General features: G+C 41.8%; 1 protein-coding gene across 1 annotated transcript in view; it reads right to left on the minus strand.

Moving 5' to 3' along the window:
• The window catches only part of FGF2 (fibroblast growth factor 2), a 56,172-nt gene that overhangs the window by 3,783 nt on the left and 26,707 nt on the right, over positions 1 to 25,682 (minus strand). The window contains exon 2 of the mRNA XM_058666887.1: positions 11,612 to 11,715. Coding sequence (XP_058522870.1) covers positions 11,612 to 11,715 — 104 coding nt within the window. The remainder of the gene's footprint in view (positions 1 to 11,611; positions 11,716 to 25,682) is intronic.

Below are 25,682 nucleotides of genomic sequence, written 5' to 3' on the forward strand. Positions count from 1 at the left end.
CTGCTATGGCCATTTGGGAAGTGAACCTGTGTACAGAAGATCTCTCTCCCTCTCTGGGTAATTGTGATTTTCAAATAAATAAATAAATAAATCTTTTTTATTTTAAGTGATAAAAATCCACCACATTTTCGTGAAAGGACAACACTCAGGGGCTAGCGTGGGACCTAGAGGCTCACACAGGAAGTCAGCATGAGAAATGACTAGAACATGGGATTTCCGGCATCTCAGGCAAGGACTTTATCCACCGTACCATCTGCTCATGCACCTGGGAAGGCAGCTGAAAATGGCCCAAGCGCCTGGGCTCCTGCCACCCACACTGGAGACCCAGATGGAGTTCTAGGCTCCTGCTTGGCCCAGACTTGGCTGCTGCAGGCATTTGGAAAGTGTACCAGCTGAAAGAAGATCATTTTTTGTCTCTCCCTATGTCATTTTGCCTTTCAAATAAGTCTTAAAAAGAAATGCTTTGCTCGGGGTTGCCCACACAGACTAGCTTAGCTCAGGATGCAGTAAGAATCCCATAACAACTGATGTCGATGCTAATGATTTAAGGTGGTGCTGAGTCTACCCTGGAGGGACCATCTAAATAGTGAAGAAGATAATTTAATAGTAAAAAGTATAATCAACGCTTTCTAAATAGTCTGATTTTGTTTCTGTCTAGATAATCAATTTGCTTTGAAATTTCAAACAGAAAATAAATTGATATATGTACTGAAAACTTGATCTTAATGGATGGAGGGAACTAGGTTTCTGAGAAGACGTTATAGACACACGAGGGAAGGCTACAGCACTCAGGTGGTACAGAGGGATTAGAACTGAAGACATCAGTATGTACTAACTCATACTTAACACACAGGATCGGAGAGTTAAACGTACAAATATGTGGGCTCGGTGGCTAAAGTCCTCGCCTAGAACGCACCAGGATCCCATATGGGCGCCCGTTCTAATCCTGGCAGCTCCACTTCCCAGCCAGCTCCCTGCCTGTGGTCTGGGAAAGCAGTCAAGGATGGCCCAAAGCCTTGGGACCCTGCACCCATGTGGGAGACCCGGAAGAGGTTCCTGGTTCCTGGCTTCAGATCAGTGCAGCACCGGCCGCTGTGTTCATTTGGAGAGTGAATCATCAGATGGAAGTTCTTCCTCTCTGTCTCTCCTCTCTGTATATCTGACTTTGTAATAAAAATAAATAAATCTTTTTTAAAAAAGAAAATAACAGTAAATTTAAAAAATGTACTAATATGTGCAGGCATGTGTATACACCCAGCTTAGGCTTTGCTCAGATGCCTGACTGTCAGCCAAGAGGGTTTTAGAAGCAAAGACGCGTCAGTAGCAACAAGCACATTAAACATCTAGATCATTGCTTCTAGTACCAATCTCCAATAAAAAGAACCAAAGCTCCAGGGAGAAGTGGCTCATTCCAGGCTAGAGCAGGGGACACCTGGAAAGCCTAGGATACCTTGTAGGTCCCAGAGAATCAAGTGCTCAAAATGAACATTGATAGGGGTATATAAACTATATAGGAGCCAACTGAAAGAACTTTCGGTGATCAAGGCCAGAACTATTTATAACCAGTCTAGATCGTAATCCAAAATATAAAATAAATTTTATATATCAATATAAATTATTGAGTATGAAACTGGTGGACAAGAGACAAACATCCCCTGCAGGATTCCAGATCCTGTAAGCAGCCTCTAGCCCCTAAGGAGCCGGAGCATAAGCACACTCCTATCTGGCCAGCACGGACTAGGCAGAAGGGCTGCCCTCCATAGTGACTAGTACTGAAGAGAAGGAAAACACCATCTCAGCCAGGTGAGCAAGGTTACCATCATTAGAGAAAGTCATGAGGACACTGTATTCCCATACGTGACATGAGGAAAACGGTGCATGTCTTTTGTGATCACCCACTCACCACCCTAGTTTGAGTATGAGAAAAACATCAGGCAAGCCCACATTGAATGACATTCTCAAAAACACCTAACTAATGCTCCTCAGACTGTCAAAGTCATCAAAATGTAAGATATGTCTCAGTCTAGAGGAAACTAAAGAGACATGATAGTTAAATATTGTATCCTGGATTAGCTCCTGGAACAAAAGAAGACATTTGGTTTTTAAAAACCAATACGCTCAGGGCTGGTACAACAGCTCAAACAGCTAATCCTCCACTTGCGGTGCCAACATCCCATACAGGTGCCAGTTTGTGCATAGGCTTCTTCACTTCTGATCCAGCTCCCTGCTTATGGCTTGGGAAAGCAGTGGCCCAAAGTCTTGGGATCCTGTACCTGCATGAGAGGCCCAGAAGAGGCTCCTGGCTTCATATTGGTTCAGCTGTGACCATTTCAACCATTTAGAGAGTGAACCAGCAGATGGAAGATCTTTCTCTGTAAATCTGTTATTCTAACAAGAATAAATAAGTCTTTAAAAAAAACTAAGGAAATATGAGTAAGCATGGGCTAATAAGAATAAACTATTGGGCCTGGTGTGACGGTGTAATTGGCTAATCCTCCCCTTGCAAGCACCAGGATCCCACATGGGTACAAGTTCATGTCCTAGATGTTCCATTACCATCCAGCTCCCTGCTTGTTGCCTGGAAAAGCAGTGAAGGATGGACCAAAGCCTTGGGACCCTGCATCCATGTGGGAGACCCAGGGGAAGCTCCTGGTATTTGGCTTCAGATCAGCTTAACTCTGGTCATTGAGGCCATCTGGGGAGCAAACCAGCAGATGGAGGATCTTTCTAGCTACTTATTTTTCTCTCTGTAATTCTGCCTTTCTAATAAAAATAAATAAATAGGGCACACAGCACAGCGCAGTAGGGTAGTGGCTAAATTCTTGCCTTGCACGCACTAGGGTCCCATATGAATGCTGGCTCATATCCCAGCTGCTACACTTCCCCTTCAGGCCCCTGCATGTGGCCTGGGAAAGCAGTCAAAGATGGCACAAAGTCTTGGGACCCTGCACCCATATGGGAGACCCAGAAGAACTCCTGGCTCCTAGGTTTGGACCGGCTCAGCTCTGGCTGTTGCATCTACTTGGGTACTGAACCAGCAGATGGAATATCTTTCTGTCTCTCCTTCTCTCTGTAAATATGCCTTTCCAATAAAAAATACATACATCTTTAAAAATAAACAAATACATTGCTTAAAAAAAGATTGTTTTAGCAGTTCTTCATTAGTTATGATCAGAACATCACTCTAATTGGAGAAATTGTGTGGAGTTTATAGAAACTCTATACTATCTTCACAGCTTTCTATAAACCTAAACCTACTCAAAAACTAAAATTTATTGAAAAAACTAAATGTAACAACCTGATTTGTTCACCACACATTGTAAATATGTATCAATTATCAAACTTAATATGCCAATTCAAGTTTTTAAATCATTTTTTGAAAACTTCATCCTGGGCCTGGTGGCATGGCCTAGCGGCTAAAGTCCTCACCTTGAACACACCAGGATCCCATATGGGCGCCGGTTCTAGTCCTGGCAGCTCCACTTCCCAGCCAGCTCCCTGCTTGTGGCCTGGGAAAGCAGTTGAGGATGGCCCAAAGCCTTAGAACCCTGCACTCATGTGGGAGACCCGGAAGAAGTTCCAGGCTTCTGGTTTCAGACTGACACAGGACCGGCTGTTGCGGTCACTTGGGGAGTAAATCATCGGAAGGAAGATCTTTCTCTATCTCTCATCTTCTCTGTATATCTGACTTTGTAATAAAAATAAATAAATCTTAAAAAAAAAAAAGAAAACCTCATCCTATAATTAGCAACCAGTACTTCCAGGCAAAAACAGATTTCTCAAGTAACTGAATACAGTAACTCCAGCTATACTATGAACTATAAACACCTCATTCATTTCTGTACTCTCTCAATGACGCTCAATACAGGTTAGTTATAGACAGCTGGACAGACACTTGTATCCATACAGATCTCTTTAGTTCACCAGCTAGCAACTGGCCATGTGAGTATTTTCATCTATTGTATCTATTGCTGTATCCAGGCCCGATGTATAATAAGTCGTCAATCAATATTCATTAATTTAATGAACAATGAAACTACTTCAAATAGCTGACAACAAAAATACAATACAGTGATAGCAGACAACGTAAATATGAGTCAGAGAACTAGGACCAGAGAAAATCCAGATAGGAAATTAAATATAGAAAATGGTTTAATTTTGTGGGACTGTTTAATACTGGAGAAAACTAGACCAGATGGCCCATTCCAAAGTCTGACTAGCCTAACTTCGCATCTTGACTAATCTCTTGTAGGTCAGGAACCCTGGATCCCAAGCTTGCTTTGATCCCTAACTATCCTGTACCAAGCTCTTTCACTTCTCTGGGCTTTTCCTCATATGTCAACTAAGATTGAGTTAGCTGGAAGCTTCCCCCGCCGTCCCTTCCCCCCACCACTTTTTCTCACACTAAAAGTAAGTACGGGTGCTTTTACTTCCACATTTCTGCCCTGCCCACCACCCCCACTTTCCTCTCTGTACTGGTTCCAGAGTCCTGGCCCAGGGCTCAATTTAAGATATGAACCTTATGGCCACTTCCCCTTGGTCTGTTTTCTGGGTTGTTTATTCTTTTACAGTACTTTGATTTTGTAGTTTTGGCTCATAGAGGAGTTTGCTCAATAGTAATCCAAAAATGCTTTTGCTTACACCACTTCTGAGAATTAAAAACAGGCATGATGTAAGTATCAAGGTTGAGTATTTCAGAACAAATTAAATACAGAAATTATGAAAAGCTAAAAGTAATTCTTTTCTAAATCTTATAAACAAGTTGTGTAAAATCTTTAATGTTGGATTACAAAAACAGTAATTATTATTAAGCAGTAAGTTTTACATTTAGTTAGCATTTTATCTTTAAAAAATGATACATATTCCCATTCTGGAGCTGTGCTGATCTGAAGCCAGGAGTCAGGAGCCTCCTCAAGGTCTCTCACGTGGGTGCAGGTTCCCAAGGCTTTGGGCCGCCCTCAACTGCTTTCTCAAGCCACAATCAGGGAGCTGGATGGAAGTGGGGCTACTGGGATTAGAACCAGTGATTATATGACACTCTGGTGTATGCAAGCTGAGGACTTTAACCACTAGGCTACTGTGCCAGGCACTCAATATTACATATTTATAACAAATTTGATCAGTATAGATTGTCAGTGCAGATAACTGAGCCTTCAATATGTTCTCCATACTTAACTCTATTGTAGCTCCCAAACCATTGTTATTCTGTGAGTCAACAGTAATATACTTTAAACTTTGACTGTATATCCGCAGACCACAAATTGTTTTCATATTTCACTACTGCAGATGAACACAAGTTACCTTCTAATTCCGAGCTATTTTGTTCAGGCTAACACAATCTATACCATTATAGATAAAACATGCAATTACCTAATAAAGACCAAATTTTGTTTTACCACTTTTTAACAACTTGAGGTTTTAAACTTAAAACCACAATTAAATTCACTTTTTGTAACTTTTTAAAAAATCTACAATTTTAGAGCACTTAAGAAATCATAAATCCTAATATTTGTTCTGGGCTTGTGTTGCTCATAGCAACAAGACTTCTCCTGCTATGGAATTGAGTAGGGAATCTGTTGTGTATTAAAGAACTACTCTATTTCAACCTCCAAATATAGACTTTGGCAGATAAATATAGTTACTGCTTGAGCTTGCATATTTCCTAGCTCTTGCCATTAATATATGAACAGGAAAGAAAAGCACATAGATTAGTTTTACACTCTGGAAATAATCAACCTAACTTGACTCTTAGAGACAAAATATCCCATGTAGCCAGAGTATTCTTTCTGAGAGGAAAGTGGCATGTTTTCAAATCCCTGCAGAAACGACGGATTCAAATGCAGAGGCACCCAGGGATGTGCCATTAACATACCAGCCGGAAATGGGGCAAGGCAGAAAAGGAGTGGGAAGTTTTATGACTTTGGCAAGTGCAACTTCATACAGTTTCTCTAGGTAACAGGACACAACTGCATCCTCAATGATAGCTACGGATCAGATTCCTGGACTTGCCACTTACCCCTGACAGAGGCATGTGAATGGCCCTGGGTCGGAAATACATAGCTCCCTGAAACACCCTACACCTTCAAGCCCTGAGTTGGGGGCACTGCCTTCTTCGAGACTGATACAGTTCCCCTCCTCCAACCTCCAGGTTAAAAGAGGCAGGATGGCTGCCGAAGACTCATGGCAGCAAGCCACACAAACCAGATTGCAAAACTACAGATGAATTCATGCACTTGGCAGGATGAGGTCCAGGATGGGAGCTGGAACATGCATACGTAGTTACAACCACTGTATCTTGGCCAGTTCCATTTTACAAAGCAGACTGACCCTTAATTTGTAATTTATGCTTAATAGCTGTGGCTTTGAACTACAGAGAGCTGTGATATATTTCTAAGATTGCTAAATTAATTCTTACTGCATCAAGCAAGTTAACATACATCCATAAAGGCAGAAACACATGTTAGAGTAAATAAAATGCTATGACGGTAATCTTACAAAAGTTGCTTTTTAGATAAAGAAGGAACTAGAAAACACTATTTTTGAGCATTTTTTTGTTTGTGATGGTACAGATAAAATCCTTTAGAAGTGTAATACCTGTTTGCAGGAAAAAAAAAGTTGTAACTCTGAATTCTAATGGGCAGAGAATTCTGCAAAAATGAGTTAATGGGAACCCTATCCCATATGGGTGCCAGTTCAAGTCCGAGCTGCTCCAATTCGAACTCAGTTCACTGCTAATGTACCTGGGAAAGCTGTGGAAAATGAAGCAAGTGATTGGGCCCCTGCACCCACTAGGAGATCAGGATGAAGCTCCTGACTGTGATCATCTGGTGAGTGAACCAGCAGGTGGAGAGGGGAGGCTGACTCACGCACTTTCTCTCTCTCTCTCTCTCTCTCTCTCTCTCTCTCTCTCTATCTCTATCTCTCTATCTCTGCCTCTCTCTTTCTCTAACTCTTTCAAATAAATAAGTCTTAAAAAAAGGAAAAAAAAGGAAAAAAAAGAGTAAGACAATGGTTCAGTTTTCAGATGCTCTGCCGATTTTCAGATGTGCGGCACTCACTGAGCCAGATAAGTCTGGCGCTTTAGGACCGTTGTAGCAATGTTGTCATAACTGTAACAAGCACACTTGTGCACCTCCTTTCTTCCTTCTCCTACCACTCCCACTGTTGCTAGTAAAATCACAGTGATTTGTCACATTCTAGGGTGAAAAGGGCAAAGCTGGAAACCTTTCTTCTTCATTTCACCACAATATCAAGGTCATCCAAAACTACCTCTTGAATTATTGTTCTGGGAAATATTTTAAATACTACTCTGGTATATTCCCAAAGTATTACCTCACTTCTGGATGTGACAACACACTGCTAGAAAAAAAGTAAAACAACAGAGTTGAAATGAAAGTAGTGAAGAGTCAGTCTTCTAGAGCTGTATTCTTTTACCCAGGAAGACTCAGCCATTCCCCGTATGAACTATCACCCAAGGGCTGCTGATAGCCAAATCTATAAGGCAGCAAAGAATTCTCCGCTAAGTGCCAGATTCATAATCCCAACTGCTTAGTCATCATCTTCGCCTGACTTTCCCTGAGACAACCTAAGGGCAGACAACGTAGCACTTCTCACCTTCCCCGAAACTTGCTCTTGCCCCACACCCCCTTTTCTATCTTCTCATCAAAACCAGAAAACTAGGAGCCATCTTTGATATTACCCTAGACTTCACTTCCATTTTTAAAAAATTTTTTTATTGGAAAGTCAGATTTGCTGAGAGAGAACAGACACATACACAGAGATCTTCCATCCACTGGTTCACTCCTCAAGTGGCTGCAACAGCCAGAGCTGAGTTGATCTGAAGCCAGGAGCCAGGTACCTCTTCCAGGACTCCTACACAGGTACAGGTTCCCAAAGCTTTGGACCATCCTTGACTGCTTTCCCAGGCCAAAAGCACAGAACTGGAAGGGAGTGGAGCAGCTAGCGTACGAACTGGCGCCCATGTGGGATCCTGGTGTATGCAAGGCTAGGACTTTATCCACTGGGCTACTGTGCTAGGCCCTTGACTTCACTTCTAAACTAATTAATTGCAAATAACAGCACTCTGCTAGGTTCTTTCTGTCCTAGCAGCCATTGCCAGAACTCATCTCTAGATACCTCAAGCAGCTTTCTGCAGCCAAGCCTTTGAACATTCTATGTCTAGAATTACATACACTCTTGCTCCATTTCTTATATTCCCTAACTGCCTGATGAACTCCTTCCACTTTGTGGATTAAAATTGCAATCACTTCAGGACCAAAGCAGAGGAAGCAAGACTCCCTGCTCTCTTTCTCTCCCTGTCACACTGTCTTTCACATGAAATAATCAATCTGCAAGCTGACATGTGGCACAGCTGCACCCCAGAGTGGAGTGTCTGGGCTCAAGGGCTGGTCTTTGGTTCCAGATTCCTGCCAATGTGCCCCTAGGAGATAATGGTGATGGCTCAGGTACTTACACCTCTGTGACCACTACAGGAGACCTGGACTGAGTTTCCCACACCTGCAATCAGCCTAGCCCAGCTCTGGGTGTTGTAGATATTGAGTGAAGCAGCAGACGCAGTATTTCTGTCTCTCTGAAGTAAGCAAGCAAAAATTTAAAACCCTACTTTCATGGGTCATCTCCCTCAGTTCTAGATTAATCGCTTCCCTTTCTATACCACAATACTTTTACTGAACATTACTTACTGCTATGAACACACACAAAATTTAAAACTAATTTCTCAAAACCTTTACACATTTTTATAAATATCAAAACATTATTCTGTTTCCCAGAATTATGACTCATTAACAGAAGAAATCATTTGATATTCAGTTGAATAAACCTTATATAACTACTGGCTTTTCCGTTTTAATATTTATTTGCAAGTCAAAGTTACAGAATAGAGACAGAGAGATCTAACATCTGCTGGTTCACTCTCCAAATGGCCACAATGGCCAGGGCTGAGCCAGACCAAAGCCAGGAGTTTCATCAGGATCTCCCACACGGGTGCAGGGACTCCAGCCCTTGGGCCATCTTCTGCTACTTTTCCCAGGCCATTAGCAGAAAGCTGGGTCACAAGTAGAGCAGCCAGGACACGGACTGGTACCCGTGTATCAGGATACTGACATCACAGACGGTGGCTTAATGCTACAATGCTAGCCCCACTGGCTATTGCCGAAGAGGATTCTTGAGGCTATTTTTTGAGAGTCACTATACCCAGACTTGTTATTTATCCTACAAAATCAGTGTAAACTGATAATATATAAATATACAAATCTGTCACATAATCAATCTGAAATTAGAATGGCTGAAATTTCTTTTTTTTTTTTCTGTTTCAGCATCTTCAGAAAGCCAAAAGCCTTCATTCAGAAACATGAAACTCAAAAATCATTTAAATAACTCAAAACACTACTGAAGACCCTTTCTGTGGGAATAGTGTTAGAGAGGATAGAACTGGTCCCTGGCACAACAGCAGGCAATACACACACACACACCTCCCCCAGGCAGACGGGGGCAGGAACTGTGTCTACTATCCCTTTTTATGTTCTACGCTGTGCATGCCAGACAGACATGCAATCCTAGTGCTAATAATAAAGCTGAAGCTGGCAGGAAGCAAGCACTAGTAGAGAGAATATTAGCCAGGAACTATAGCCTTGATTCACCACAACAAAATGGTAAAAAAAAAAAAAAAAAATTCCTTTCTACAATGAGTTTGTGTATACTAACTATTGTGTGTCGGACATTCACAAGGACACTTGATATATACACTAAGTCCTCACATAACAGCAAATGACATAAGATCACTACAGTTTCTAATATATAAGTAAGAGAATGAACTCAAAATAATTTGTCTGAGAAAGCTAAATAAATGATAGCATCCGCATCCAGGTTAAAAGCCCACATTCTCAACAATGTTTACATGTCAAATCCTAAAGGAGAAATTTTAAAATGGATCATCCAAACTTAACACTTCCATCCTCACTGATTTCTCCACAACTCTTAAAACATAATAATCCATTTTTTAAAAACGGCAGTTAATACTTTGGCAAACAGACAGGAATTTAGCCTCGGAGTTAAGATGTTCAACTCTGGTACCAGAATACCCGGTTTTATATACAACTCTGCTCCCTGACTCAAGATTCCTGCCAATTTCAAATACGAGATACAGATAGACATAGAGGTATATGTTTGTCTTTACCTCCCTGCCCCTCAAATAAATATAAATTATAAACAATTATTTTTGTACGGTAAAATGCAGTGATGGGGGCAGTACTGTGGTCCAGAGAAGTAAGCAAGTCTAGCCAGTATCTCGCAATTAGTGCTAGTTCCCATCCCAGTTACTCTGCTTTCCAGCCAGTTACTTGTTTAAGCACTTGGAAAGGTAGCAGCAGAATCTCAGGTAATAGAGCCCCTGCTGTCCACGTGTGAAACCAGCATGGAATTCCTGGCTCCTGGGTTCAGCCTGGCCCAGACCTGACTTTGCAGCCATCTGGGGAGTGAACCAGCACAGGGAAGATGCCGCTTTCGCTCCTTCCCTATGTCACTCTGCCTTTCAAACAAAAAATTAATACAAAATTTTTGAGTTGCTATAGTTATTATTCATTTATTTATTTAATAGGCACTGGGGTCTCCCTTCCCACTCGCTAAGTTCCCTCTCCTCCCCACTCTTCTCCCTCCAGTCTTACAATGGGTGTCTTGTGAGTTTTCACTAGTCCATCATGCTGCCACTGAGGTGTCTCCCAACAATGCAGGAGATTATCAGCCATTTCACTGTGAGTCTATCCTGCATGCAGGAGGACATACTTCTCTCTCTTTCCACCTATGAACATATTAATGTCCGCTACACTTCCATTATGCATCCCCATAGGTACAGTCCACCACAGCGAGTAAAAACAAAAAATAGAAAATAGTGAACCTTCATCCACATGAGGTTGACAAAACATTAAAAAAAAAAAGGTTTCAATGTGACATTAGGGTGGTGAAAAAGCTTGTCCAGCATCTTCAAGGGACCAGATGGTGGTAGAGAAGGCTAACGTCTGCCTTTGGCTCCATGTGCCAGGTTAAATCCTGGCTGGTCTGCTTCTGATCCAGCTCCCTGCTAATGGCCTGGGAAAGCAGTGAAAAATGGCCCAAGGCCTTGGAACCCTGCACTCATGTGGAAGACCTGGAAGAAGTTCCTGGCTCCCAGTTTTGGATCAGCCCAATTCTGGCTGTCGCAGCCATTTGAGGAGTGAACCATTGGATGGAAGATCTGTCTCTCCCTCTCTCTGTATCTCTTTCAAGTAAAACAAATAAATCTTAAAAACAAACAAAAAATGAATAAATAAATCTTTGTTAAAATGCAGTGATTTGAAACTAATATTTCAAATTAACATTATCCCGTATCCAATCTAGTCCATATCTCATATCAAATATATTTTCTGGGCTATTTTACTCTCTCAAAAGTTTAGTTTTTGTATCTGTGAAATAAAGAGAATACTTTGTTTTATAGGATGATTTTGAAATTTCAATAATATAACACATGTAAAAATCCTCGATAAAGATTTAATAAATGCCAATGTTGGTGTCAGAAGTTAACAGAAAAAAAAACTACAAAAAAGAAAGCATTACTTACGGAAGCCAGCAATCTTCCATCTTCCTTCATAGCAAGGTAACGGTTTGCACACACTCCTTTGATGGACACAACTCCTCTCTCTTCCGCCTGAAGTTGCAATTTGACTGTAAACAATACGGGAAAAATTACCTTTGTAGCTCCAGAGAGAAAAAGAGTCATCTCCAAAGTGTCTATGCAACACAAGAAGGCTTTAAAAAGTCCAAGCGGGCAAGAGTTGGGTCTAGCAGTGAAGTTCTTTGAGACAGGCATAATGGACCACCCCTCCTATCAGAGCACCTGGGTCCAAGTTCCAGGTTCACTCCCGATCCTAGCTTCCTGTTAAAGGGCACCGTGGAATGTACCAGCAATATCTTTAGTAGCTGGCTCCTACCCTCCACCCCAGAGACTTCCATTGGATCCCAACTCCCAGCTTTAGTTGTTGGCCTTTGGGCTAAACTTGCAGTTGAGAGCTCTCTCTGTATTTTTTTTTTCTTTCAAACATTTTTTTTAAGTTTATGGAAAACTCATAGAAAACATGATGCACAGATTTCAAAATATTTTGAACCAAAATAAACTTATCTTAGTTAAAATTTCCATAAACTTTCTCAAGCACATGTGTAAAGACCAGATGCAAGGCCAACCAGCTAATCCATTCTGGGGGACGGGCGAGGCCGTGGGGACAAAGGCTAGGGCAGGTGTCCACTAAACAGCTGTGGAGCACCAGTGCCCGGGCTCCATCCTCATGCCATGCCCCACGGTAAGGGGAGAAGGGGCAGGGAATGCAAAATCATTTCCTTTGTCAGACAGTTAGCCTCCCCTAAGATGTGTTAACTGCTTATATTTCTTGTAAAATGGACATATTTTAAAAATACACAGTAACGCAAGCCTTTTGTAAGAATGCTCACAATGTTGCCACCTTAGTTTTAAACTCTTCCAAAGTCATCTTTAATCAACTGCTCACAGATAAGTTACAATCTAACTATTCACGACGATCTTTGGGATGCGTTTCCTTGACTTTTATATACCTTATTTCTAGGTTTGGTTCAATACGATATCACTGCATTTATCCTTCTTTATGTATAACCAATTTTAGTGAAATGATCTATGCGACATGGACACATGTGCTCTTACACTTACTTTGTTTATACAACATGGTGAAATGTTCTCAGAAATACATGTTCCTGAGAATCACCTGGTGCCCAGCACCACCAACATTAAGCAGATCACATGAAAATTAAACAAAGCTATTACTTGATTATGATACTAATGCAATATGGACAAATAATGATCTAACTCACTGAAAGAAAAATGAAGTCATAGTTCTATTGTGCTCCATAGAGGGCTGCATTCACCAGCCTGGTACAACATTCCCCAAATGTATTTTGGCTAACAGATGTCACAGAGAAAATAAGCACTGAGGTCACATACATTTAGGCAATTCTTTGTTATGTCAAGATAATTATTGCCAGACTTCTCAAAACCTTGTCATTACATCCATTACCCATTACATCCCAGCCTTCTATATAGACACTTATAAAGACTTAAATTATGTAATACATAAACCACTAACAGTAACTTTCAGTTAAGTATTATTTAAATATTTGCAGGATTGAAAATTTGGGACTTTGGGCCTGGCGCAGTGGCCTAGTGGCTAAAGTCCTCCCATTGAATGCACAGGATCCCATATGGGCGCCAGTTCTAATCCTGGCAGCCCCGCTTCCCATCCAGCTCCCTGCTTGTGTCCTGCAAAAGCAGTCGAGGACGGCCCAAAGCCGTGGGATCCTACAAGTACATGGGAGACCTGAAAGAGGCTCCTGGAACCACATCAGCTCGGCTCTGTTGTGGCCAGTTGGGGAATGAACGGGCAGAAGGAGGATCTTTGTCTCGCCTCTGTAAATCTGACTTTCCAATTAAAAAGTAAATAAATCTTTTAAAAAGATTATAAAAATATATAAGATTTGTATGTTTGAATATATACAGATGAGCAGGAAATATTCCTAAAGAGTTGGCAGTAATTTAGTAATGACGGAGTAAAAGTGGTCTTTGACTTTCATGCACTTTCTGGTTTCTAAAATTTTTTTTTCTTGGTATGTAACTTTTACAATAAGAACATAATATTAGGATTTCCAGAACTTTAAAACAATCTATAATAAAGCATTGTTTTTTGTGCCATATTAAACATGATCATGAAAATAATCACATTCATGAATTCAAGGAAAGAGAGGGCATTTCTCCATGAAAAGGAATTGAACAGACAATATCAGGCCAGGCAAAGTGTGAATCTTGTTGACACATGCTTGTAGACCTTATTTTTGAAGGTATTTGAAACCTTCCTTAATCAAAGTCATTTTTTATTATGAAAGCACAAAGGTAATCAAAGTTAATCAGGTGTTGGTAGCAATGTAGCGAAGGGTATAAAAGCCATGTTAACATCCAGAGTTCCGCTTTGCTGATTCTACGCAGTGTGAACTCTCGGGCAGTGTCTAGGCACCCGGACAACCTAAAACAGTGAAATTAAACCTAGTTACATTCAAGTGAGTTTTATTGTCACTGTTCCATGTTAGAGGAAAGATAGGAGAAAATGACCACATTTGATATTTGTAAAGCTCTTTAGAAAGGCCACTGGCTCTCAGAACATAACAAAGGCATAAGCTGAAGACAAAAAAAAAACAATTTTCCACGATTTGGGACAGTTTTCTTTTTTTTAAGATTTATTATTATTATTGGAAAGCCAGATATACAGAGAGGAGGAGAGACAGAGAGGAAGATCTTCCCTCCGATGATTCACTCCCCAAGTGAGTTGCAACGGGCCGGTAGGCGCCTATCTGAAGCCAGGAACCTGGAACCTCTTCCAGGAACCTCCTACGCGGGTGCAGGGTCCCAAAGCTTTGGGCCGTCCTTGACTGCTTTCCCAGGCCACAAGCAGGGAGCTGGATGGGAAGCAGGGCTGCCGGGATTAGAACCGGCGCCCATATGGGACCCTGGCGCGTTCAAGGCGAGGACTTTAGCCGCTAGGCCACGCCGCCGGGCCCCGGACAGTTTTCTTGAAGTGATTCTATGTACAAAATGCTTCAAGCTGGGATATGAAACATTTATAATCAATTTACACATGACCAGTGCAAAACAGAATTCTCCACACATTTCAGAAAATAAAATAACATCGCAAACAGACAAACTGAATGCTAGAGGAAAAAAAGGTAGTAGTAGACAGAACAGCTATTCTGAACAATCTACTAAACTCTCAGGAATGCTAAAATGGCAGGGGGTGGGGAGGGGAGAGAGAAGATTCTCAAGGCTAAACACAGGGTGGAGGGAACTCAGAGAGAAGAGCCAAAAATGCACTGTGATAAACTTTTAAAGGTCTCTTGGCTAGGCCACAGCCCCTAGGTGATGCAGTGAAGGTTATTTTGTAGACAACATTAGAAAGGTTGTTCTTGATCATCTTACCTGACTCAGTTCAGAGGCCTGGGCCACACAAACTGAGTCTTCCCCGAGCAGGAAGTTGGGCCTGTGGGTGGAGGCTTCCGCGCAGGCCTGAGCCCACCCACCCTGCCTGTTCTCACAAGGGGACATGGAGTCACCAGGCAGCCAGGCCCTGCTCCTTGACAGCATGGATCACATCTCTCCACAGATATGTCCTTTTCTGCAGTTTATCAATGCCTTGCTGAAACTCCAGTATGAGCCCAATTACACCACAGCAATTCTCACCCCAAAAGAAAAAAGTCTGTGTGTGTGTGTGCGCATGCACGCATGTGTTTAAGACAGCAAAATTTCAGCAATGTGATGAATGTCACATCTGACTTTGCAGAGACACCAGGAGACTATAGAAAAGGACGTATCTGCCAAAGAAGGCGCGGTATTTCTAGGAGGAATGTTCCAGGTAGGCTTTGAAGGCTAAGAGGGAGATAATCCCCAAACCTAGGTGTGGCTAAGGACAAACAGGAGGAATGCTAGTCCAGGAGGGGCAGCACTTAGGACTGAGGCATGAAGAGCCATGCTCTTCACAGCCAAGGCCTAAACAGCCAAGGCCTCAAGTGCCGCAGGCACCAGTGAAGTCTGCACACCAATGCGCTCAACACATTGTTGCAAGGAGCAATAAAGCATGGAAGGCCTGAGACTAAAAGAGGGTTACAAATTCAAATAGTTTAAAAGGCAAAATGAAAGTAGAATATTTAGATACTTATTCAAGTACTATAACTATTTTAAAAATACTAAAATAAAAGTCTGTACACTTTGTTTATGGAAGGGAGGCTATCACAGGTCCAAGGCCTAGGGAAGCTTGTGGGGTGATCCGCAAGGCTGAGCTTTGACGTAAGAGCAGTTTCAACAATGCTCAGCTAACTTCATAAAGCACAAACTTGTTTTGTGTGATTTCTCTGCACCTACATTCCATTTTACATTGTTAAAAAAGATGATACTAAACGAGTTTTCTAAATTGGACATTCTTCTCATTTAGACATTGATTTCACCCAAGCCATTTCAACAAGTGTCCACACCACCTACTAGAGCCAGTTTTGGATGCACGGAAGGCAATTATTTTGGTAAACACAGATTTCTGGTGGCTTTCCAATGCTGACATTAAATACGGGAAGAGCTGGGCTTAGATAAATAAATATCGTATTATCCAAGCTTAAATCTCAACTTTTTGTTGTTGTAAAAATAAAAATTATTAACCACAAAACTGAAGAATATTAGCATTGGGAAAAATTTCAGTGGTCACTTAGTCCTATCATCATACAATTATCTCTTAGGTCACATCTACAATATCCACGATAAACAACTGCTTGAAAATCACCATCAAAGGGGAATTAACACAGTCCTAACATGATTTAGACATGTAAGCAAAAGAACCAGAAACTGCAAGCACCATAAGTAAGCCACTCAAATGGCTGAGTGTTCAGAAAATTAGCAGGCAACAAATAGTATAAACAAAAGGCCAAATTATTCTTTCAGTGTTACCACCATTAGTCAAAATATTTTTGACTCATACTTTAGAATTTCCTCCAGAATCCGCATAATTTTCTTCTGAATATGCTCAAATATTGGAAAATATCAAAGCTGCCAGCACTGTGAAGGATATCTGAGTGTACCCTGCCCATGAATAAGGAGGCTGATCCCTAGAGAGGTCTGTCCCTGGTGAACCAACATGGTTTTAGAACCAGTCAAGTCAACATATTGAGGAATAGTGAACATATCCATTGCATTCATTCATTCATTCATTCAGCATGTATTAATAGCAGCTGTTTGTCAGTACTACGCTTGTCTATATGAAGTGCAGAGGCAAATATAGCACTAGTTTTTGACCCTGAAGAGCATACAGCATTGTTGAGCTAACAAGGGATTTCTGATAAATATAAACAGCAACTAAAGATCAATACTGTGGAAGTGGGCATTTGTCACAGCTGTTAGGTCTCGATTTGACATCCCATCTCATAGTGCCTGGTTTGAGTCCTGGATACTCCACCTCAAATCCAGCCTCCTGCTAATGCATACTCTGGGAGGTGTGTGACTCAATTTGGATCTCTGCCACCCACGCGGGATCCTGGCCTGGCGTGACCTTGCGTGGCCCAGCCCTGACTGTGACAGAGAATGAGCCACCAGATGAAGATCTTCCTGTCTCTCCTTCTTACTGTCCTCTGCTTTCCCTCTGCCTTTCAAAATGGATTTTTTTTTTTAAGTTCAATACCCTAAGTGCCATGAGGGAAATAACTACAGAAGCTACTTGAAAGCCCTCAGAGGCAATGAGTAGCCCCAGGCTCAGAGATAAGAGAATTCCTGGAAGCAGTGACTATTGAATCAGGACAGAAGAAATCAGCAAAAGTTAACAGAGAACAGATAAAGTATTTGGCAGCACCACTATACTGTGATTGTGGATCTAACCTCCCTGTTCCCCAGTCTCACGCACTCTCAGAAGGGCACTGATCACCTGCCAGCCTGCCCAGTGCCAATCTCCAGCCATGAACTGTTAAGAATCATCCAAACCCTGCTTATAACTCCTAAAAAAAAAAAAAAAAGGTGTGTTACAATTCAGGCTCCTCCTCAGCACCTCATTAATCTATAAATACTCAAAATCTGGGGGATCCAGCACGATGGCCCAGTGGTTAAATCCTTGCCTTGAACCCGCCGGGATCCTATATAGGCACCAGTTTGTGTCCTGGCTGCTACACTTCCCATTTAGCTCCCTGCTTGTGGCCTGGGAAAGCAGTAGATAATGGCCCAAGAGCCTTGGGACTCTGCACCAATGTGGGAGATCCAGAAGAAGCACCTGGCTCCTGGCTTCAGATCAGTGCAGCTCTGGCCATTGCAGCAACTTGGGGAGTGAACCAACAGATGGGAGATCTTTCTGTCTCCTCTCTCTGTAAATCTGCCTTTGAAAGAAAAATAAAAATAAATCTTTAAAAAAACAAAACAAAGCACAAAAACTGGGGCCAGCAGCATAACAGGTTAAGCAACAGTTCACAAAGCCAGCGTCCATGTTGGAGCATCAGTTCAAGCCCTAGCTGCTCTGCTGCTTATCCAGGTCCCAGCTAATGCACCTGGGAAGGAGGCAGAGAAGGCTCAAACACTTGGGCCCCAACCACCATGTAGAAGACCCATATAGAGTTCCAGGCTCCCAGCTTGGGCCTGACCCAGCTCTGGCTACTGCAGCCATTTGGGGATTGAAGCAGCGAATTGAAGCTCGCTCTCTCTCTACCCTATTATCTTCTTCTGTGTCACTGTGCCTTTCAAGCAAATGTCTTTTTAAATAATACATACATACATACATATACACATGTGCATATATATATGTTTATATATATATGTGTATATGTTCCTGGAAAATGCAGCTGGACATAATTTTAAAATATGTCACTTACACTGTAATGACATCTAGTTATATCTTGTATATGAAAAGGGTTTGAGTTTTGAGCAACCAGGGGCAAAATGTTAGCTTTCAACAGGACTTGGCTCTCCTACACTTATGTTGTTTAAACCCCAAAGTCTTATGTTAACAGTTGCTGGATAAATGCAGATGACTGATGAAGGTGAGGCCTCTGGGCAGTGACTGGATTGGATCAGGTTGCAAGGCTACAACACTACAAGAAGAAATCCCATACAGAGCAGAGGAGGAGCGTGCTCCCTGCCTGTCGTCTGTCAATCACCTCTCCCTCCCTGCTTCCTAGCATGACAGGTGATCAGTCCCCTGCACAGGCTCTTGCCACTGCCAGCCTCTCAGATGCTAACAGGGCTGAATCATCTCATGCCACAACCTCCAAATATGAAGCCAAATAAACCTTCTTTCTATGATATACTCAGGTATTTTAGTTAAAAAAGGAAAAGCTGACACCATAGTGAGGTCAGTTGTTTACCTGCAGAACTAGTAAATTCGTAATCTCACTATTCCCAAGGAAAATACTGCAAAAAAGTCAAAAGACCCATACAATTGCTCAGTCTATTATTCCATGATTACAGTTCACGTCATTCATTCATGACAAAGGTATTGGATATCTTTTCTGTTTCAGGAACTATTTCAGGAACTAGAAATAACCATGACTGAAAACCTACAAAGTCTTTCCCTTCTGGCATTTAGATTTTGGTGGCAGCTGCATGATTCTCTTTAGATCGACCAGCATTAATGCTATTTCCCAAGTAATTTGAAACCCAAACAGAAACTTTCTACTTAAGACACTAAGAAATCAGAAAGCAATTTTCTAACACTGTATTTCTTTTTTTTTTTTCCAGCTTAGTGCCTGCCTACCACTGCTGGTATCCGTGCAGTAGGTGTGGATGACATGAAGGTGTGAAGAGAACAGCTCCCTGTTTGGCAGGGCCCCGGGGAGCTTCCAGCTGCACGGCAGAGCTCGGTGGATGTCTGACCACCTTGATGCAGTCTCACCCCCCTTTTGCATGGACACTCAAGCACCCCACAAAGAATTCTGTAATCTACTGAGGCATTGTTGTTTGCCCCTCTGAGGTGGCTTCTGTAACTGATATGAGCTGATAATGTCTTGGTGAGTGGGCCTTTGACAATTTACACACAGGAGTACAATTAAGCCCATGCCATTTCTGGACAACTTACTGTGTGCCTACCCATTGCCCTGGAATCTGGTCCAGACATATAGCACGTCTTCTGGGAAATGGCTTCATAAAAATTTTACAAACTAATGGAAATGATGGGAGTATGAGCAGAAACTGCTATGGCAAAAAATATAGTTATAGTGACCTTAAAGGTTAGCCTGTCCTTGCAACTCTGTAGAGCATAGAAAATGTAGCTGTTTTAGCTGCTTTCATAATTCTTTAACTAGAGGGAATGTAGGGCAATTTTATTAACATTGTAGAGATATACTTTGGATTATTGTTTGATTGTTTATGAGGTTGTAGAGCCTGCAGTTGTAAGGGGATTTAATGTTTGAAACTTTTTGTCTTAGAACTTTGTTTTTTTCTCTTTTGATGTATTTCTCCCATTAAGTGATAGATAAGTTGTGAAAATAAAATGTAGTAGGAATGTTTTACTGATTAGTAGGCAACCATCTGTGCTTTGGCCTTGGAGTTCTGGCTGTCACCTAATGGCTACTTCTGAAGAATGAATAATGGCTTGCTTTAAAGAAACTGATTATAGTAACTTACAGAATTATCTTTAAGAGCACCTGGTTGACCATGAAGTAAAAATTAATCAAACATCTGTGCAAACCTACTTAGTCATGAAGTAAAAACAGATTAAACGATTGTGCAAAGGCTTGTAATGTGTCTGAGTAAATAAAAAGGACAGCTTCTTCTTGAGCTGTTACAAAAGGGCACCAAGTGACAGTGTCTGTGTCTTTCTTTATCGCCGACTCCACGCACCCTTCCCGAGCTCCGAACTCAGCTGGAGCTGGACTCCAGCATACCACTATTCAGAATTAGGCTAACAATGATGTTGCACATTTGGGTAGAAGATTTACATTTATCTTATGAACTCTTTAGACAGGTCCCAAAGTGGAAGTAAACAAATCAAAGCTAAATGCAGAGACACTAAGCAACATAAAGCAACTTATTTCCTTCATTGTACTTTCTAGTTAGTTGTAGAGCTGGATCAAAATTTTAATCATGCCATCTTGCTCAATACTCAGTGTCAAAATTTGCCTCTACCTCATTTCCTTTCCATGTGTTGGTTACTAGTCTACTGACTCCCACCCCCAATCCTGTTTCTCTATTTTCAGGTTCTGCTGTCAGAGAGTATTTCAGGGACCCTGCTTCCCCAGCAGAGTTTCTATAAACTGTGGTGTAATTTCCAGTTTCCACTTTTTGCTTGACTTCAAGAATCAACCTCATCATCTTCCCGCAGAGATTATATTAACAGCAGCTGTCTTGTAACACTATATTTCAAGGTTCATTCTATAACTCCACATAGTACCTGCCATCCTCATCTAAGAACAGCACATACATTTTACTTAGTCAAAACAACTTGTTGTATTTAAAACTGAGTGATGGTGTGTTACCTTTCCAAAATAATTAGGTTTCTGAGTCAAAAAAGAACAAATCCAGGATTAGTAGTCTCTTCAGCACTATTCAGCAGCATGGGCCAAGGGGTTAAGACACCCACACTCCTCGCCAGAGGACATGAGGCTGAGGCCTGGCTGCTGATCCAGCTGCCTACTCATGTTGACTCCAGGAGTTAGCAGGTACTGGCTCAAGCAGTTGGGAGTCCGGCCCCACAGAGACCCGGACTGAGTTCCAGACTCCTAACTTTAGCCAGGCCCAGATCTGGTCCTTGTGGGCATTTAGGGAGTAAAGTAGTATATGGAAGATCTCTGCTTTTTTTTTTTTTTAAAGCATAATGATTTCAGTTTCTATTGACGCATAATAAATAAAATTTCTAACAAAATCTCAGTAGCTTAATAACTAAATTCCAAAGCATAGCTGTTTTTCATTTTTTTTGTTTTTTGTGTTTTTTTGCATTAAGAATCATCCAACACAATGCTGAAGATCATGTGCTGGAAGTCCTGTCATATGGGAAACTGATGAAGGAGCCTAGATCACAAAAAAGTAACTCATTTGCTGAAAATGAAAAACTTCACGCACACACACGCACACGCAATATACATGATAATAATTAAATAACAAAGATTGGGATCCCACCATCCTAACAAGCTTTACACAGTTCCCCTTACTACAAATCAAAAACAAAAAAATGTCCCAGAAACCAAAAATCGTATGTTCCATTCTCTTCACAGCTCAACTGGCTAAGTAAAGTTCAGATAGTTCACAGAAAGTTTTGGCAACTCATCAGCTTGTAAATTTTAAATTGGCATAATATGAACAGAAGAAAAATGGGGAAGGCACAGACTGAGAGAGATCTTCCATCTGCAAATATACCCTTCAAATGCTTGTGACAGTTGGGGCTGGACCAGGTCAAAGCCAAGAGCCAGGAATTCTACTCGGTCTCCCGCCTCAGTGGAAAGGATCCAGGTATTTATGCCATCATCCAGGGTCCGCATTAGCTGGGCTGGAAGCAGAACAAGGACTCAGTGTTTATCAGTGCTTACATCCACAAAGAAGCAAGTGTTTTTATTATGAAACTTGAGATCACCATTTATAACAAAATATTTACAACAGTATAATTAGGGATGGACATTTGGAACAGCACTGAGATGTCACTTAGGACATTCATATCCTATCAGAGTACCTAGGTTTGGGTTCCACCTCAACTTCTGATTCCAGCCTCCTGTTAATGTGTATTCTAGAAGGCAACAAATGATGATTCAAGCACTGGGTACCTGTCACACCCATCTGGGAGATCTGGATTGAGTTCCAAGCTCCTGGCTTCAGTGTGGCCCAGCTCTGGCTGCTGTGGGAACTTATGCAGTAAACCAGCATATGAAGATCTCAGACGAAATGAAAATAAAAAGTTTTAAACAGGTGCTATATAATATTTTGAAACATCAATTTTCTTGCCATAGTTATTTTATTTCTAATTTATTTTTCATTTATGCAATAGAGCTGGCATTGTGGTGTAGGGGATAAAGTCGCTGTTCCTGATGCTGGCAACCAATGTAGGCAGTGGCTTATGTCCTGGCTGCTCTAGTTCCAATCCAGCTCCCTGTTACTGGCATGGAAAAAGCAGCAGAAGGAGGACAAATGTTTGGGCCCCTGAAACCCACATGGGAGACCTATGTGAAACCTTTGGTTCCTGGTTTTGGCCCAACCCAATCCTGGTCATTATGACCATCTGGCGAGTGTACCAATGAATGAAAGATATCTCAGTAACTCAAGTCAATAAATAATTATTCATAAGAAACATAATAAACAATTGCCAAAGAAAGGCTATTATAAGGAATTTCAATCCATACAAATATATAAAAATCAACTTTTAGGTAAGCCAATTTAAAAATACATATTCTAAGATTATTTAGGTTCAAGACCTAGCTCCTGCTCCTGACTCTAGCTTGCTGTTAGTACAGACCTGGAAGGCAGTGGTAACAGCGAGAATAACTGGGTCCTATCACCTACATGAGAAACCTGGACCAGGCTCCCAGATAACAGCTTCAGTCAGCCCAGTCCTTGCCATTGGTGGCATTTGGGCGTGAACTCTGGCTGTCACTCAATATTTTTTAAAAGCAATTGCCTCCTATATCTCCTCTACTACATTTATTACCTAGGGTTCTGATATAGACATGCTTGGGCTAGCCTCACCACACATAACAGCAAGAGTTAACATAATGCCCCGAAGAAGCTGTCAACATCAGATGATTCTTAACTTCCAAGAACACAGCTGCTTATTTAATGATGGCTATGGCTTTTCTATCCATAGTGGTGTCAGACAATTAAGTCACACTAAAAGCAAAGAAGAAGAAAAAAAATTAAAATCTGGCGTCTTGGGGCATTCTAGAAGCTCCTAGTTGCAAGACCAAGTGAAAGCAGCATTGCAACAGCACAGAGAAGTTTCACAGATGGAAAAAATAGCAGCTCATAGCTTCCGTGCTCATCAGTAGTGACAGGCAGTAACAGAATTTCCTGGCCCTCACCTGTGCCACAGCTCCCAGCAGCTACAGACAGCCCCTGACTCCACTAGAAACGAGCAAGGCCAGAGAGCCTCTGCCACGCAGGGCTCGCCCATCTCAGCCTGCCTTGTAGAGGCAGTGTAATTCAGGCAGGAAAAATCCATCAGCTTTTGGCAGGGCCATTTCCTGGCAAGTCTTGTTGCAGTAATTCGGACTTCAGGACTCCACGGAGTCTCGGGGCACAGCAACACGAGGCAACAACAAACAACGCCAAACATTAAACATAGGCACCTATAAATACATACATACCTGGCTTCATCCCCGCCGCTCGGCCCCTCAGAGGCCATCAATCATTTGCCTCTTAAATAGTATTTTCTTGCCAGAGGTCAACTGTTGGAGATTTTTTTTTGGGAGACATATTTCTAAAACTAAATTAAAGAAGTGGAGAGCAGACTGTCCGGGGTCAGGGGTGAGGTGGGAGAGGGAGCACAGCCAGCAGGGGGCGCCCTGAAGGACCCTTGGATTGTGGAAATGTTCTGACAAGGCCCTCGCTGTGATGAGGCTTTGCTCTAGTTTTGCAAGATATTACAATGGGTAAAACTGGATAGGAGGCATAGGGAATCTATATTGTTTCTTACAACTGCATATGAATGAACTGTTTATGAATCAGCTCAAGATATTATCATCTAATTGTCGGCCAACTAGTTCAAAATCTCCACCTTTTAATAAGTAATGTTTCATCTTTAAATTTTTTATTGGAAAGGTGGATTTACAGAAAGAAGGAAAGACAGAGAGAGAGGTCCTCCATTCACTGGTTCACTCCCCAAACAGCCACAATGACTGGAGCCGAGTTGAGCCAAAGCCAGGAGCCAGTAGCTTCTTCCAGGTCTCCCATGTGGATTCAGAGTCCCAAAGCTTTAGGTCATCCTTTACTGCTTTCCCAGACCACAAACAGGGAGCTGAATGGGAAGTTGGGCAACCAGGACACAAACCGGTGTCCCAAAGGAATCGTATCACATGCAAGGCGAGGATTTACCTGCTGAACCACCGCACCGGGCCCAATAAACAACATTTAAATCTGTGCTTTAATATCTACAAAATCACTTGAGAAGAAAATAAATAAATAATGTAAAGAAGGATCAGGCATTGGTATAACAGTGAAGACCTCACATCCCATATCAAGTACCTGGTTCAAGTCCTGGCTCTGCCTCCAATCCAAGATCCTGCAAACAAGCACTGTGTGAAGGCAGCAGAAGGTGGCTCAAATGCTTGGGTCCCTGCTACCCACATGGGAGACATGGATGGAGTCCCAGGCTTCCAACTTCAGCCTGGCCCAGCTCTGGCTGTTGCAGCCTTTTGGGGAGTAAAGCACCATATGGAAGATCTTTGCTCTCTCAAAGAAAAACTAATATGGACTATAGATGCCTTTAAATGTCATTTTCATTGTAATTTCAGTTTCCTCAGTGGATTGGAAAGTGGAAGACACTGAGAATCCAGGAGAATAACCCACAGCCTAAATAGTAATGATTTTGTCAATACCTACTAAAAACATAAAATAATTGAAAGAGAAATCATTTGAAAATTTACTTTTTCGTTAAGGTTCATTCTACTTATCAAACTGAGTTGCTGATGGTTTTATCTTCTCTGCAGACTACTCTGCTACCCTGGCTCTCATTTCTTCCATTCTCCAAAGATTTGGAGTTCTTTCACTGAAAGTAAAGATACAGGGGCAGAAAAAAGGATGAAGCTCAAAGACATTTTGCTGTTACTACCTCATTGCAGCAGTGCTTCAAATTAGCAGATGGAAGGAGATTATATAAGGACAGGATCACAAGAGCAAACGACTCCTTAAGGTCACAGACAACCAGTTTTCCCTATTTTATACTAGTAAAGTAGCTCCAAGAACTGCTCTGATGTACTTGAACCTTCTGATTCCCTTCAGGTTTCCCTGTATTTCCTGCAATGTTTACTGAGCAACAGGAAGCCCGGTGGCCTCTGGGGCAGTCATCGGCACTCACTGAACAGTCTTCTTCCACAGGCCTCACTCAGCCGGACAGCAGTCCAGGCTTCCAAAGGGCTTCTGTGTTTCCTAAGAGAACAAAATGTATGCCTTCGGGGAAGTCAACAATCCT

The sequence above is a fragment of the Ochotona princeps genome, chromosome 7 (assembly GCF_030435755.1).
Source record: "Ochotona princeps isolate mOchPri1 chromosome 7, mOchPri1.hap1, whole genome shotgun sequence".
Lineage (NCBI taxonomy): Eukaryota > Metazoa > Chordata > Mammalia > Lagomorpha > Ochotonidae > Ochotona > Ochotona princeps.